This window comes from Euprymna scolopes, chromosome 33, assembly GCF_053919585.1.
Source record: "Euprymna scolopes isolate OS-2025 chromosome 33, ASM5391958v1, whole genome shotgun sequence".
Classification (NCBI taxonomy): Eukaryota; Metazoa; Mollusca; class Cephalopoda; order Sepiida; family Sepiolidae; genus Euprymna; species Euprymna scolopes.
In genome coordinates, this window is record NC_136514.1 from 27,793,224 (window position 1) to 27,809,416 (window position 16,193).

General features: G+C 30.8%; 1 protein-coding gene across 8 annotated transcripts in view; it reads left to right on the top strand.

Moving 5' to 3' along the window:
* The first annotated feature begins 611 nt into the window (after window positions 1-611).
* LOC145258173 (heterogeneous nuclear ribonucleoprotein A1-like 3) overlaps window positions 612-16,193 on the top strand; it is a 30,661-nt gene continuing 15,079 nt past the window's right edge. For 3 of the 8 annotated variants that reach the window (XM_080115989.1, XM_080115991.1, XM_080115992.1), the window contains exons 1-2: window positions 616-776; window positions 5,732-5,746. In XM_080115989.1, coding sequence (XP_079972115.1) covers window positions 768-776; window positions 5,732-5,746 — 24 coding nt within the window. In that variant the 5' untranslated portion in view covers window positions 616-767. Of the gene's footprint in view, window positions 777-5,731; window positions 5,747-16,193 lie in introns of all 8 variants that reach the window. The other 5 variants (XM_080115995.1, XM_080115996.1, XM_080115997.1 and 2 more) reach the window with 3 other exon arrangements.

The following is a 16,193-nucleotide window of genomic DNA, read 5'->3' on the forward strand; positions in this document are numbered from 1 at the left end:
GTCGCTACTCCCCGGTGAAAGCGCTTCCATACGATTTCGAAGATTAAGGAGGAGGGAATGTATGGGATGAGAGCCTCCTGGTACTCAGGCCAAATACTAAATTTGATCCGGCTAAAGACTTGTGCTAGGTTGATTTACCGTGTACACTACTAAAGTATATTTCCCAATGATTACCTTGTTTATGGAAATAGTTCAAAAAAATTTTTGTCTGAGGGAAATTCCTTTTTTTTTTTTTTTTTTTTAAGGTTTTGGTCTTTTCTTTTTCTTTTGTTCAACAGGTCTGTACGCCTAACTCCCTGTGAAGTGCGAATCGACCTACGCTTACTTAGAACTGTGAGATTTTTTTTTAATCCCACCCATACTCTCTCTCTCTCACACATCAATACGTTTGAATTTTTCTCGTCTCTCTTTAACTTGTCTTTCTCTATTTCGATACTCAACGTATTAATTACCTCCTCTCTTTATCTATCTGTATATCAACATGTGCGCAATACTCTCCCTCCTCTTCCATTCCTCGCTATTTGCATGCTTAGCAGTGGGCTGAGTGAGTGAGAGAGAGAAAGAGAGAAAACCGTAGACGGAGTGGCTATAGTCGCTGCTGATGTTGCCACGTCATCGCTGATTGGACAAATATCGTCTTCGCGTTTAAACCACGTGCACACATAGAGCGAGTTTTCACGCAGTCAGTAGCGCAGAGGACAGAGACAGTTCAATGAGAGCTTGATATAAACGTTAGATTAGACTACGCACACATTTTATATTCAAAAATGCCAGAGGTAGGAAAGTTATTTATGCATTTTATTATGTTTTGCTAGTAATGTACACTTGTTTCCAATCTTTTACTTACTAAAAAGAACAAACTTTCTCATTGCGTTTGCCTGTGCGGCAAGCTAAAAGTATTCCCCTCTCTCCCTCTTGTCCATAGGTGACTTTTTTTTTTCTTTTTAGGGATTTATTTAGTCAATGTTAAAAAGAAAATTACCTGCTGTCTAGTTGGAGGTAACTCTTTACGGGTGTCTGTATGGTCCCGACAGCTTATTTTTCGTCTTCAAAATTACAAACGCAAGGTTATTTTCTAGAATAGCGTTTATTATTCTAATTTTAATTATATATTGCTTTTAGGAGCACAAATGGTTTTTTTTTTCTTTCTTCCCCCCCCCCCTGTAAAATACTTTCCTCTATAAAAAGTATACATGTCGCTACTACACCGGTTGGAAAGATTAACCGTGTTTAAATATTAGTTAACCTTTTTGTCGAATGAAACATTTTCAACTCTTGTAGCGTATTATTTTACATCCTGTTTCGCGGCGCTTTTATAGATTTCTTTTCGCTGAAATAGCATTACTTTTGAATTTTGAGGTCTACTACGTAAACCTCGTGCTGTACCATATATATATTACTAGAAAATCGTGACATGAAAGTGCTTTTCGAGGGAAATCATGACGCTAATGCAACCCCTCCTTTTTTTTTTTCTTTGTAGTTATAGGAAATTCGAAACTTTACTCCAAAATATGAAACTTAAAAAAAAAAAAAAAAAAAAGACTCGTTTGTGCTCCTACAGCAAAATCTTTTCTCCCAAAAGACGCCATGAGCTTTTTAGAAAAATATTTTCAAATGATTGTGTGTGGGGGTAATATTTTTTTAGCGTTGAAGTCGTTTTTTTTTTTTTTTTTTTTTTTTTTTTTTAGGCTTGCTCTTATCCTCCTTCATGCCGGCTTTTTTTTTTTTTTTTTTTTTTTTTTGACCCATCCCAGGAAATAGATTTTTAAAAAATTAGCTTTTAATTTTATTACAATAGTTTGTAGCATTTTTTTCTATAATGCACAATTTTGATATACGCCCATTATTTTAATGTACACGCTCCCTTCTAAATTTGATTCCCTATCGAAGTTTAGCTATTAAAATTTACTTCATTTTTTTTTTTTCCTCGATCACAATCGCCCAGATTTTCAGATTATCTAAGCGGTTTTAAAGTAATCGCTGTCTTTTGGATAACTTATTTTTTCTATATTTTATTTAATTCAAATCTTTCGAGATTTGATAAATTTTATGATCACCCTGACCTTTAAACTACGGAATTAAAAATTTTCAAATTTAAAAAATTTCACGGTGCTAGTGCAGAGAGTGATCTGCGCTATTTTCTAAATCGTATTTCCAAGTTTAATTAAAGTCTGATTTTTCTTATTCAATTGTAAGGTTAAAAAGTAAATAGGTACAAAACACCCTGTTCTCCCCATGTTAAGAATGGCTTTTTAAATAACGTTATTTACGCCCGGATCACTCTGCACTAGTACCAATTTCACTTACGAATGGATTGAGGAGTTTGATGTTCAAACTCCTAATTTTTTTTTTTTGTCTTAGTCTCCATTACTCAATAAAACGCTGAGCTTACTGTTTTATTTAGGCATTATATATTTAAAAAAATGGTACTTATGCATCCGTTACCGCGCTGAAATTTAGAAAGCCATTCTTAACATGGAAAAATGATTTGTAATTTTGTACCTTCACTTAACAAATAAAAAAAATATATATATAATAAAATGAGTTTAACTTAAATACTATTTATTTAAAAAAGTAGCGCGGTAACGTAGATGCATAAGCGCCTTAAACCAGAAAGAAAATGGAAGGATTAATTTGTAAATAAGATCCGGTTTAATTAACTACCTTTAAAAATAGTTTCCCAATCTTACTAAAACATTTTTTAATTAAAAAAAAATTGTATTAGACCATTTTTATCTTTTTATACTAAGATTTTTGTCGATTTAACCTTCGACCTTTTTCATGTAGATCTGTTTTATTTCTGGAACTTTCCAAATCAATTGCAATTTGTATGAATTTAATTTCTCCAGATTCTCAAGTTCAGAAAGATATATCGGCCGAAATGTGAATATAATGATCAAAATAAGGGAGGTAGTACGAAACAAATTTCAGTTTTATTCCAGTTTTTATTTTAAATCTAAAAATGAGTGAGAACACCTTTTTAAAATAAAACTTAAAGGAAAATAAACCTTTTCAATGATCGTGTCTGGACTTGTTTCATTTTGAACTTTGATCAAATCTAGATTCATTAAGACCCCCCCCCTTTTTATTTTATATGTATATATTTAAGCATTAACTTGAAACGTATTTAAAGTGCTATATTTTTATAGCACTTACTGTGTAACATGAAATGTTTTTAGTAATTTTTCAAATATTTCTAATTTCCCTGAAGTTTTTTTTTTCTTTTTTCCGGTCGTTGTAATCTCGTACCTAAAACTGGCTGATATCTAAATATGAATAGAAATAAAAACGATTAAGATTCATACCGGTTTTGTAGTTTTTTTTTGCATTCTAAGTTTTTTTAGACATCATTTTTATAACGACTCTTCCATCTGTAGCTTTAAGATTGCATTGCAATTTAAGATATACCAAATTTAATGTAAAGGAAATAGTATAGTTTACAATTTAGATTTTTCATTCATATTTCAAAAATATGAAGTTTTTAAAATAAAATTGATATGAAATTTCTACGTAATTTTTCAAACTTAATAACCGTCTTTTGAAAATTTAGGACATAACATAACCAAACAAAATTTTCCACGTTAATTTGAATTCGTAACTTCGAAAATTTACAAAACCACTTATAAAAAGCAAATCATATTCAAAAAAAAAAAAAACCTGGCGGACCTAAACGAGAATCACCCTCCTATATTAGTGTCCAATCAATAATAATCCACTGAAAAAATTAGCACAAAGCGAAAGCCGTTATTAAAATGGGGAGGTTGAGGGTGTTTATTAAGTCCGTTTTATGGGAGGAGAGGTAATCTTGGACATTTTTGATAACGTAAATCTTTCTATCCTCCTGTACGTAACTTTGAAAAGATCAAATTTTTATTCACTACTGGGATATTTAAATCTTTCTAATACTATTTTCTGTACTAGTGCACTTATCGATCCGTGCTGAAATAACGTTATTTAAAAACCATTCTTAACATAGGGAGGATGTTTTGTACCTATTCTATACTTTAACTTTATAATTGAATTAAAAAAAACAAAACAAAGAAAACCTTTGAACTTGGAAATACAATTTTAAAAAATAGCGCGGATCAGTAAGTGCACTAGCACCCTATTTTCATAATAAAATTTTGAATTATTTTACTTAAACACATTTATGCAACGGCGGGTAAATATTTTGGATTTTGTTAGGATTATTTTTTTATTGGCTAAATGTATCTAAAAAATAATAAAATAAACCTTAAACGAATACAGAAATTTGGTTAATTTTCAATCCATAGAAAATTGTTTCTCTCCAATGAGAACTTGTTGCCTTGTTTAAATTTACGATTCTGCCTCTCATTCAAATCTATTGATTTAAAGTTTTTCGCTTTAAATTGTAATTTCCAGATATTACCTTTTGTGTGATGCAGAATATGGATCGTACTAAAATAACGTTAAGAAGCCCTCTTAACATCGGGCTGGAGTGAACTATTCTCTACTTTCACCTAACTTAAAACAAGATGACCATAAAAATTGAATTACTCCAAAATTTTATTTAAAAAAAAAAACAAAGCACGGTCTATAGTGTGTGTATATATATATATATATATATATATATATGAACTAAGTTTACCGAAGTGATCCAAGATGGCAAAACTAAAGTAAATATTAAAGAATTAATATAAAGTAATCTCAACCAGATGTAAAAGCTCGATAAAACCAAATATAGAGCTTATAAGAACAAGTAGTTAATAAAACATGTTAACAAACACTTTGAAAGAGTTAAAAACATTTAATTTTAAAAAGGAAACTAAATAAGTGGATAGTCCTTAATCCGCGGAGTTTCGAATAAATACTTTCCTTCTACCCTCTGAGAAGGAAAGTATTTCTTCGAAACTCCGCGGATTAAGGACTATCCACTTATTTAGTTTCCTTTTTAAAATTAAATGTTTTTAACTTTTTCAAAGTGTTTAACATGTTTTAACTACTTGTTCTTATATATAACGTAAAGAGCATCTAATTTTGTTAAATAAACTTACTCTTTCGGGCTATTTTGCTCCCAATTAAACGTAAAAATGACGTTCTGTCGGGAACATAAATTTTGCAAGGGACGTTTGATTCAATAATGCAATAGTGTAGGGGCAGAAATTGGGCTTTTTTAAAAACTTTATAGAAACCTTAATGTCGCCCGACATACCATTCAATAGAGAAACAAAATTAAAACATCCTTTCCCTTTCAAATGTTTCTAAAACATTTGCATGATGAGGGGGGGGGTGACTTTTACCGAATAATTTAAAGTGATTTTAAGACCTTCAATTCAAGTATTATCGATCCATTTGTGCATCTAAAAAATAAACAATATTAATGGTGCAATTTTGATTTTTGAGATGTGAATGTATTTTGATTAATCGGACAATTCTCATCTCACGTTGTGCTAATAACACAAGATGAGAATAAATTCTCAATTGTCCGATTAATCAAAATAAACAATATTAATGGTGTTTATGTATTTTTGGTACCGCACTGCACTGCACTATTCTAGAATTTTTTTCAGATTATCAAGTTTCATTATATCTTTATTAAATTGTTACGCAGAAGCACAAAATGGTTACAAAACGCCCCCCTCTCCATGTTAAGAATGGCTATCATCAGGGTACCAAAAATACATAAATACTATTAATTTTTATCGTTTCCTTTTTATGTCTAATACTAAACTTGTGTTTATTTTTATTTATTTTATTTTTTTTTTTTCAGTTTGATCAGGAGCCGGTATGTTCATTTTTTTTTCTTTTTCAATTCTATTAAAGGGAAACAACCCTCTATTTTTAATGCTAACAAAATCGATAATCTGTGATAACGATCCTTACAAATTTTTTGTTGTGCAAACTTATGCATTTTTTTTTTTTTTTTCTCGTAAATTTTTACGACGTGCCCCAGCGTATTATAAACACCCCAACCTCACCATGTTTTCGGAATAAACACCACCCCCAACTTCGAAAGCCGTTCTTAACATTGGAAGGTTTGGGGCTTTCCACCCACCTGGATAACTGTATTTTTAACTTTAAGTTTATTTACTTCGAAACAATAGTGTCAAGTTTGGGTTAGAACAAAAAGTTCTCGTTACGACCCTCAATAATAGCTCCAAAATCAAAAAATTAAACAAAATGGTAGAATATGTCGCACAATTTGTAACTTCTTTATGTATTTAATTTTCGATGGAGGTCTGGGATGGCTGTAATGAGATCGCCATTATTTCCGTTTATAACTCGACAGACTGGACTATTTCTCTTTCGCAAATAAACCCTTTAAAATAAGTAATAAAACATCCAAGTAGGTAGAGTAACTTTTGCTATTTGGTAACTTTTACCCCTTCTGTTGCTGGTTTTTAAAAATATCCCGAACTTTTAAATTCTTATTCGAAAAATTGCATTTCTGAAAAGATTTGACAAAATGTTTACAAAAAAGTAATGGTGAACTTATTTTAGTCACGTAAATTACAGTGAAATATTTTAAATGATTTAATTAAATTGAGTTTTAGTGAAAACTTTATAAACGCTTTCGTACACGTAAAACACCGAAATGAAAATTCGTCGGAAAAAAAAATATCAAGTTAAGAATGCTTTTTTTTTTTTTTTTTTTTTTTCTCAGTTAAAGAAAATGAAATCGCCGAAATCTTAATCTGAAGACTTTGACTTTCACTGATTTTCGAGTCTGCTGAAAACGAATATCGCATTTAAATTTGCCGAAAACAAGTAGTCTTCCGGGTGTAAATTCCTTATGTTATTTTTTGATGCACGCGCGTCAAAAATATGTACGTACAAAAATGGTCACTGAGGAATTACACTGCTTAATATCCGGAACTTTAAATGCTATATTCGTTTTCAGCATACCCGAAAATGTGTAATCAGCTTAAAGGTGATTAAGGTGGAAAGTAAAAAAAATTTACCTGTGTTTCATTAGGTGTATCAGAATTTTTGTAGATCTTTTTGACACCCCTAAGACGAAACTGCGAATAAAATATAAAAAATCTCGTAATTTCTCTTTTAAAAGTGGGTTTTTCTTTATGGATTATACTTCCAAAATAAACTATTAAAGTTGTTTTAAAAGTAATAGAAATATTTTTATTTAAAAAACAGTAATGAATTTTACGAACTCAATATTTTTCTAATGATTCTATTTTTACGATATTTTCAGGGTCAATGTGAAATTTTATGCTCTTTCCAATAAACCGAATATAATATTTTAGACAAATGTTTTTTTTTTTTTTTTTTTTTTTTTTAATTCACGCCCCCCCCCCTTTTCAAGTGTCTATTAAAAAGTAAATAATAAATTTACTCAGTCATATATCATAAATTGAAGAGAAAAGGTCAATGAATAATATATTCAAATTTAAAACAAGTGTTTTTTTGGAAATTTACCTGTAAAGTCCGAAGTTCAAAACCTTTTTAAACTTTTTTTTTTTTTTTAATGAAACCTTGGTCCTTGCTTTTTAATTGAAAAAAAATTAGAGCTTGAATTACATTTTTCAAGAAGTTATAAGCTTGGAAAGATGGGGTGGAATTATTCACTAATTTTTCACAATTTCTGACACCTAGTGTTTCATACAGGTTGTGCTAATTACTGCTTGGAAGTCGCTTAAGGTATTTTACGTTTCTTAGTAAGAAACTGAAGTATGTTTGCAGACAGATCTGTACTCAACGTCCGATCATGTTTGGACATGTCGAATCTAGAAAATTATAGATATGCCAAAAGATTGGCTACTCACTTATTAATCCGTGCTAAAATAAGTATAATTAGAAAGCTATAGGTACCTCCAAAATGCTGTGTACTACGTCATCAGTTCGTGTGTTTATTGTAATTTCTATGGAAGAGCATTAGCACTATAAAATTTATTTGCAAATATTTTACGTTCGTTATTTTAGAACGGTAAAATAAGTGCATAAGTTCAAAGTAATTTCTCATATTACGAAAAACTAGTCCGTGTTAATGTTTTGAAGATATAAGAAAGCTCGCAAAGAATTCAAAATTTATACATCAAACGATAAATTTATCAAATTTCTGAATAAATAAAATATACAATAAAAAAAATAAGACTTTTTGTAAAGCAAATAGATTTTTAATCACGAACTAGACGATAAAATTTATTTTAACCTGTTCTGTTAAATGCTTGTCCTTACAGGCTTCCGTATTTTATTAAAAAAAAAAGCGCAAATTTTGATTTCAACCTGTCGTTTTAAATAATCAAATCGAAACTTTTTTTTTTTTTCTTTTTTTTTTTGGTCGATTTTTCTTTTGCAATTTTTATCTCAAGTCATATAAATATATTTAATATTGGAAACCCGTTATATAAAAAAAATCGGTTTGAACTTCATATCGCGTAATATTTGAATTTAATATCATTTAAAGCTTTTTAAAAAAATTTTTTTTTTTTTTTTTTAGAACACCTAAAAAAAAATCCTAATGTTTAACGAAACCTACTTTTAATATGTAAGTTTATTTAATGAATAAATATCGAAAATTTCAGGTAAATGACTGATTTTTGCTAGATTTTTAAAACTTAGGTGTGTCAACGTTACTACATAGGAACGTTGTTTTAATGCGTCGATAATGTAAACGATTTTTGTCTCGCATTTTCATTATTTTTGTAAGCTGTAAAAAAATTAAAATATTTTATTTGAAGCTTCTTTTAAATAGTAAAAGTTAGGGTGATAATTAGTTACATATAGGGGGGGGTTAAAACTGGCGCGCGTTGGAGGTACCTAAAAAGCTATTAACATGGGAGGGGAGGTGTTTTGTACCTATTCCCTATCTTACAATTTAATATAAACATTAAAACTTTAAACTTAAATACTATTTTAAAAATAGCGCGGATCAATAAGTGCACTAGCGCAAAAGATTGGCTTTTCTGGGTAACTTCTTGGAAAAGTTAGGCGACGTCCGATCGCTGGGACAGTCCATAGGCCTTGCACGGTTTATCAAGAAACTGATTAATATGGGGATTAGGGTTTAACAATTTCCAACTGAACAAAATGTGACAAAAACATTAGTAAGAAATCTTACCAAAGGCAAGAAATTTAATTTTCTATCTACTTGTGTATATGCAAATCAAGTTGTTGTTGTTTTTTAAAACGAAATTACATTTATTAAAATCCATTATTTCTGAGTAACTTTTTTTTTTCCAGAAAGATAAAACCCTGAATTTTATCATTTAGAAAACAGAATAATGTAAAACTTTTTCTATTTTTAATTAAATTTTAAATGTTAAATTTTCCCAAAAAGTTAACAATTGACATTTTTTGTCTTGCACAAAAAACACATAAATATTTAAAAAAAAAAAAAAAAAAAAAAAAAAGTTTTTGAAATAATTTATTTATTGTCTAACTAAGATTTAGGATGATTTTCTAAGAGAATATGCAAAAATATAAGTACCTGGATTTCAAATAATTCCACTTTTTCATAAGGTAACCAGTTATTTCGCGTCAATCTAGAGTTCAAATCGACACTGTTTACGTTTGCGTTTGATAAGAAGCAAACTATGGAAGACCAAACAGGCCAAAATAACTTATTTTTCAGTGACGAAAATTTCAATGTATTATTAAGCTGAGGCTGGCCAGTACCAGATGGGTGACCATTTGTATGAGTTTGGTTTTTAATGTGTATGTGTGTGGGGGGCCAGGCTCCCCAAAATGGGGGGGGGGGAATTTAAAGCAGAATAAAAAAAATTATTTCAGCGTGTTTGGTCCACCGTAGTCGAAAGGCGGCAAACGTTTTCAAACGGGATCGAAAAAAATGATGCTGTTTTTAACACAAAGGGCATAATATTTATCGAATTTTTTTTTTTTTTTGTATCGATTTTTCAAAGCATGCTGTTTAATAATGGTCATGCATTATTCGGATCGCTAAAAAAAAATTGTTAATTTATTTATCAAAGATTTTAAAATGGCTTTTTTCGTATAAATATTAAAAAAAAATTTTTTTTGTTTTGCTTAACTTACATTATTTTACTTAACATATTCACCTAATTTCACACTTCAAAACTCAAAAGCGGGATAATTAAACATAATCGAAGTTCTGATATTCAGACGTCAAAATAAGGTATGCAAACTATTTTTTTTTAATCTATTATTCTGTCCCTTACAACAACACAATATGTTGAGTTCAGTTTCAGATGATTATTTTAAGCATATTTGTTCCCACTTCAAAACAGTTGTAAGCAAAAAAATATATATATAAATATCGTTTATGAAAAGTTCATTCTTCTCTTAATCGCTGAAAATTTCGTATTGATCGGATAATTACCTAATTTTTGGTAGATTTTTAAAAAGACGGTCCGTCAAAAAGTACTGAGGATTTAGTGGTTTGGTTCTATTTCATATCCGCTTGTGAGGCGACTGAAATGGTGGGAGATCTGTTCTCGGTGGAGTTGACCTATTCTCTGACAAACTTAAGGGATGATCCTATCTATTTTTGACACCCCTAACACGAAACTGCGAATAAAATATTAAAAAAAAAACTCGTAATTTCTCTTTTTAAAGTCGGTTGTTCATTTGCTTTATGGAATATACTTCCAAAATAAACCATTAAAGTTGTTTATAAAAAAAAAAAAAAATAGAAATATTATCTAAGTGTTTACAAAGTGTCGGCGCGCCTCCATACAGGTTTTTTTTTTTTTTTTTTTTTTAATGAAATCAATTGAATTTTACGGGTTTTTTTTTTTTTTTTTTTTTTTCCAATTTTTAAACTTTAAAAATCTATCAATTTTACTATTGGTTCAATTTTTACGATATTTTCGGGGTCAATGTGAAATTTTATGCTCTTTCCAATAAACCGATTATAATATTTTAGACAAACTTTTTTTTTTACCCCCACCCCATTTTGAAATGTCTATTAAAATTTTAATTAATTTACTCACCAAAGTTTTATATATCACTAATTGAAGATAAAGGATCAATAAATATATTGTAAATTAAAAGGGGTGTTTTTTGGAAATTTACCTGTAAAGTCCAAAATGTAAAACTTTTAATTGGAAGCTTGTTCTTATATTAGTCCAGTAAGTAATGGACGGAGACAATTTTTTTTTTTTTTTCTATTTCAATGTTTTCTTTTAGATATTAAAAAAAATAATTTATTCGATAAAGAATGAAAATATAATAAATCAAAAATTCAGAAAAGAAAAAAAACGACTTTTTTTTAAGGCACAAACTTAAGTCAACTTTTTAAACTATGGGAACAGATTTCTTCAGGCACAAGGCTAGATGGCGAACGTGTGGTTTTTACTGCCTTCTGTCCATCCGGAGTTCTAAGCAAGGACAAACAGCTACTTCCGGTTTTTCGATAAAGACTTGCGTAATCGCGCTTTTTTTTTCAAATAGCCGTTTAAAAAATTATTTAAAAAATAAATGAAATTTAAAATGTAAATATGGATAAATTCTGAACAATGGAGAATGTAACTAAACATTCAATAGTGATTTATATATATATATATATATATATATATATATATATAACTGAAGTAAAATTTCGTTGATTTCCTTCAAATCTTTAAACACCGATTTAAAAACAAAAGCAACTATTGCATGATTTGCTATTAAACCTGTTATTTTTTTTTTTAAATGTCTTTGCTCCTTTAATTGAAAAAAATTAGGGGTTGAATTACATTTTTCAAGTAGTTATCCCCTTGCTAAGACAGTTCGAATTATTTTTTTTTTTTTTTACGCATTCTTAAGATCAGTTTCTGACACTGCTACCTATCTACTCACTGCGAACTTGCAGCGACCCTGGAAGTATTGAGCAGCTGATCTTTGTACTGTTTATCAACAACTTAGCCTTGCCGTGGGACTTAAGGTTTTTCACATTTCTTAGAAAGTGAAGTCTCGTTAGACCCTATTCCAACTATCCTAAAGTTATTTCTTGAAGTTCATGAGGTTGGATCTGTTTCCAATTCCAAACATCAGTTTAAAGTTTAAATCAAATGCTGTTGAAATTCTACCGTACATGGTGCAATGCAAATTCTACCGTACATTGGTGCATTCGAGGAGCAGAGTACGAGTACAGCTTCCCTGCCTAAGCATGCCATGATCCTGAATTCTGTGGAACCCATTCAAGTTTAGTTGAAGGTTCTTAACCGTTTTTTTTTTTGTTTCAGATGTCCATTTTTTTTAATTTTTTTTTCTCAACCATGACCTATTCTGACGTTATATGTTGAGCACCATTCCACCCAATTTTTTTTTTTATTATTCCACTTGGGTCCCACTCCTATTTAGATTCTCCTGCTTGATTTACTGTGATCAAACAGTAAGTGATGTACGTTTGAAAAAGGGTCTTACTCATTACGTATTCTATTTGGTTTCTCTGTGTTTGCTAGTTATCTCGCTCCGATCGTGTCTCCATGTTATATATATATATATATATATATATATATATATATACACACAAACAATTTCAGGTTAAAGGTAAGACATCCAATTAATTTAACGAGGTTTATACGAGAGTGCTCAATACCTAGGTAGAGCAAGATGCTTTACATAAACATTTAGCATTCATGTTAGTTTAAGTCATAACAAACTGCGTTTACAAAAGTCCAGTATACTCGTAGCAATGCCTAAATGTTTATGAAAAAATATAAAAAGCATTTGTAATTTTGTAAGTAGGATTAAGCCATTGTGTAACTCTAGGGTATTAGCGAACGACCCCCTTCCCCTCCATAAGACTTCATGCTTAAGTTGAAATAATTTTTGCAATTGTTAAACAATATAAAGCGTATATTTTGTTTTAATAATTAGGTTTTAAAAATGATAGATATCCAGTTCCAATTAACAAAGCATGAACATTTCAATCTTTAAAAAAAGAAAATGAAAGTAATTTTGCATATAATGCTTTGTCATTGTCTGTGCGTCTTTTCTCATTTTTCAATACGTTATGACGATGAACGCAGAAAATCTTTGCTGAATCACTCTGAATGGGACTATTTCTTCCCGTGAGGATGGGGGTTAGTGTAATCTTTTCCTCATAAGGATGCATCCTGTCATCCTCTTTAGGGTTCAATATGTTGGTTCACCATATCACCCACTCACCCCTAAAAATATGATGGTTCACGATCCCCCCCCCCCCCCCCCAAAAAAAAATGCGACTTTAGCATATTTGCTAGATTATCAAATACTGGCCTGACAGGTTTCTGAAAGTCAAGTAAATTATTCAAAAGAGAACGGTTATGTCCAAAAATTCATTATGCAAAATTAAAACGCCGGAAGTGAACTGTTTACCTAAACATGGTAAACATAAAACGAAATACAAAACCATATGGAAATAATTGTAAAAAATTGTAAAAAAAAAAAAAAAAATAGTTTTAACACTTGTGCTATCATGAAACAAACTTTTTTTTTTTTATAACGCTTGTTTTATGGAATTTATTTATATATTTATTATAAATGGTATCTTTTTCAAATTTTTCTTTCACAAGTTTTATGGAATTTTATGAGTTAAACGTTTGTATAAAAATAGTTTATTAAAATGAATAAATTGAATTTTGTCTGATGTATTACTTTTTTTAAATATTCCCATATAAATATTGAATGTTTATTTTTGTTTCATAAAACAAGTGGTTCCATATGGTTTCGTTTTTCGTTTCATGCTTAGTGACTTCCATTTCATATTAACGTAAACTGAATTCCCTTCCGGAGTCTTAATTTTGCATAATGAATTTTTGGAGTTTTATTTACTGTACTAAATATTAAGTAAGTTTTGGTAAATGTCACCTTACGCTACAATAGAATTTTGACCACTTTTTTTTTTTTTTTTTAAGGGGTATTTGAGGTCGCTGACAACGAATCTGATAATCAAACCCCCGTCGCAAATTTACCGTTTTCATGGTATGAACCTCTGTGCCTTGGGACTATTTTGCGCCATTTCACTGCCTTCTGTAGTGTTTTTTGGGTTTGTATTACTGTTAGATTCGAAAAATTTGTCAAAACAAATGTTATCAAAGCCAAAATAAGTTACTTTTCTATCTGACTGGATATCTTTTATTTAATGTAACGTTTGTTCAGCTCGAAAAACAGTGTTTACCGATGTATTGGAAAATTAAAAATGACACCCGACTCTTTGCTCTTTGACACAGTAAGTTTGGGAAAAGGTGTTAAAAATATACAAAGTACTGTTAGAAACTCGCTCAATATGTTATTGCGACATAGGCTGACATATAATCGGTGGGTTTTTAACAGTATTTTATATTTTTATTTTTAACTCCTTTTCCCAAACTTACCGTGTGAAGTGCCATTTTTAATTGTCCAATACATTGGTAAACACTATTTTTCGAGCTAACTAAACATGTTACATTAAATAAAAACATATCCAGTTAAGTAGAAAAGTAACTTATCTTGCCTTTGATAACATTTATATATTTGTTTTTTTGACAACTTTTTCGAATCTGTACAGTAATACAAACCTTGTTTTTCTTACATAATACGTTCACGTGCAAACGGGCGTGAAGTCTTATCATATCGCGGAGGAATCTTTAAGCGGCCATTTTTTAAATAGGTTTCCAAAAATGTTTTATATATATAATGCTTTTTAATTGATCTAAAGTTTTCACGATCAGTTTGCAAAAATACCAAACGTTTGTTTTTCGGGGGTTTTTTTGGGGGGGGGGGTATTCAATTATTGAACTTATGTAGTTTAACAGGTGCTTCTGCAGTTTAATTAACCGTTTTTCCGTAAGTAACGTGGTCAGCCACCCTAGCACCACCCCTGTCGTCCCCTCCCTCCCCAATGTAAACAATTTTTGTGAAATGTTAAACGGTATTCTACTAGGTAAACGGAGCGTTACCTACAGAAAAACGGTTAAACTGCAGAAGCACCTGTTAAACTACACAAGTTATATACTGACCTTCCCTCCGCCAAAAAAAAAAAATAAAACGAAATACATGTTTGATGGTTATGTTTTTGTAAATCGTTTGTGAAAACTTTTTTTTTTAACTTACTTCAAATGGCCACTTAGATTCCGATGTGATAAGACACTTCACTACGCACACGAACGTATTAAGAAAAACACTACCGAAGGCGGTGAAATAGTGCAAAATAGTCCCATGGTCCAGGGGTTCATATCATGCGAATGGTAAATTTGCGACAGGTTTGTCAGATTCGTTGTCAGCGACCTTGAATACCCCTAAAAACCCAGAGTGGTTGAGATTCTGTTGTCGCGTGAGGTAACATTTACCAAAGTTTTTGTAAAACTTGATGTGCTGTAAAAAACCTAATTTGGAAAAAAAAAATGCTCTTATCGAAACTGAAAGCTACTTTGACTTAATGATTATTAGTGTCAAGCAAACACTCAACATTTAAGGCTGTTCTTCATACTTAAGGTATTGTCCTGTTCAATCTAAGGTTATGCTCTCATGCCTCCTTTCGTATATGGTGGTGTTGGATTATTGCCTGTTGCCTGGGGCGTTCTTACAGGTAAATACCTATCCAATCTATTTTGAACTTTTTAGATTTCTTCTACCCAATGCGTGTTAAATTAATGACATTAATTTAAGTGTAACCTTCCTGTGGGTAAATAATTACCTAAGCCCCCTTTACAAATGTTTCCATTTTCTGTTCTGATAATGTTTTAAATTATGGTTAAATTTGGAAATTTTGTTCGCTAAATGAATTGTCAGTGTGACTTTCTGTTCCTGTAATGGAATTTTATTTTTTGTGCGTGCGTGCATGCATGCACAGAAGAGTAAAGTTAAGTATGGCCACATTGAAAGAATTAAACTTTTTTTTGTTAGATGTAGAACAAAAGTAGTTGGTTTAGTCCGGATGAAGACCAAGGGAAAAACCTGGGAAGTGATAAAAATGGTCCTCCATAGAAAGAAGGGTGAAGACCTGGACAGAGAAAGGTTAGCTGGGAAGTCAGTTTTTTCAAGCCAGAATGTAAAAAATGGATACCTTAGGTTAGGATTTTAGGTACACTTCTGTAGTTTAAAGCCCGCTTTTCTGTAGATCTCACTTGGCAACATCAGGAAAACAATGGAAACCATTGGATTATATAGTGAGCAAAAAGCAGTGAGCAAGCAAGTAGACGGAAAAAATTCCAGCAAAGCGCAAAATAGCATTGCGCTTCCCTTCTACCTACCTACCCCTTCAAGCGTAGTATAAACGACTTCAACCTCCCCCATCGAACTGCTTTCAGATCCCCACCTAATGTTAAGGGCGGCTTTCGTAATAAACCCCC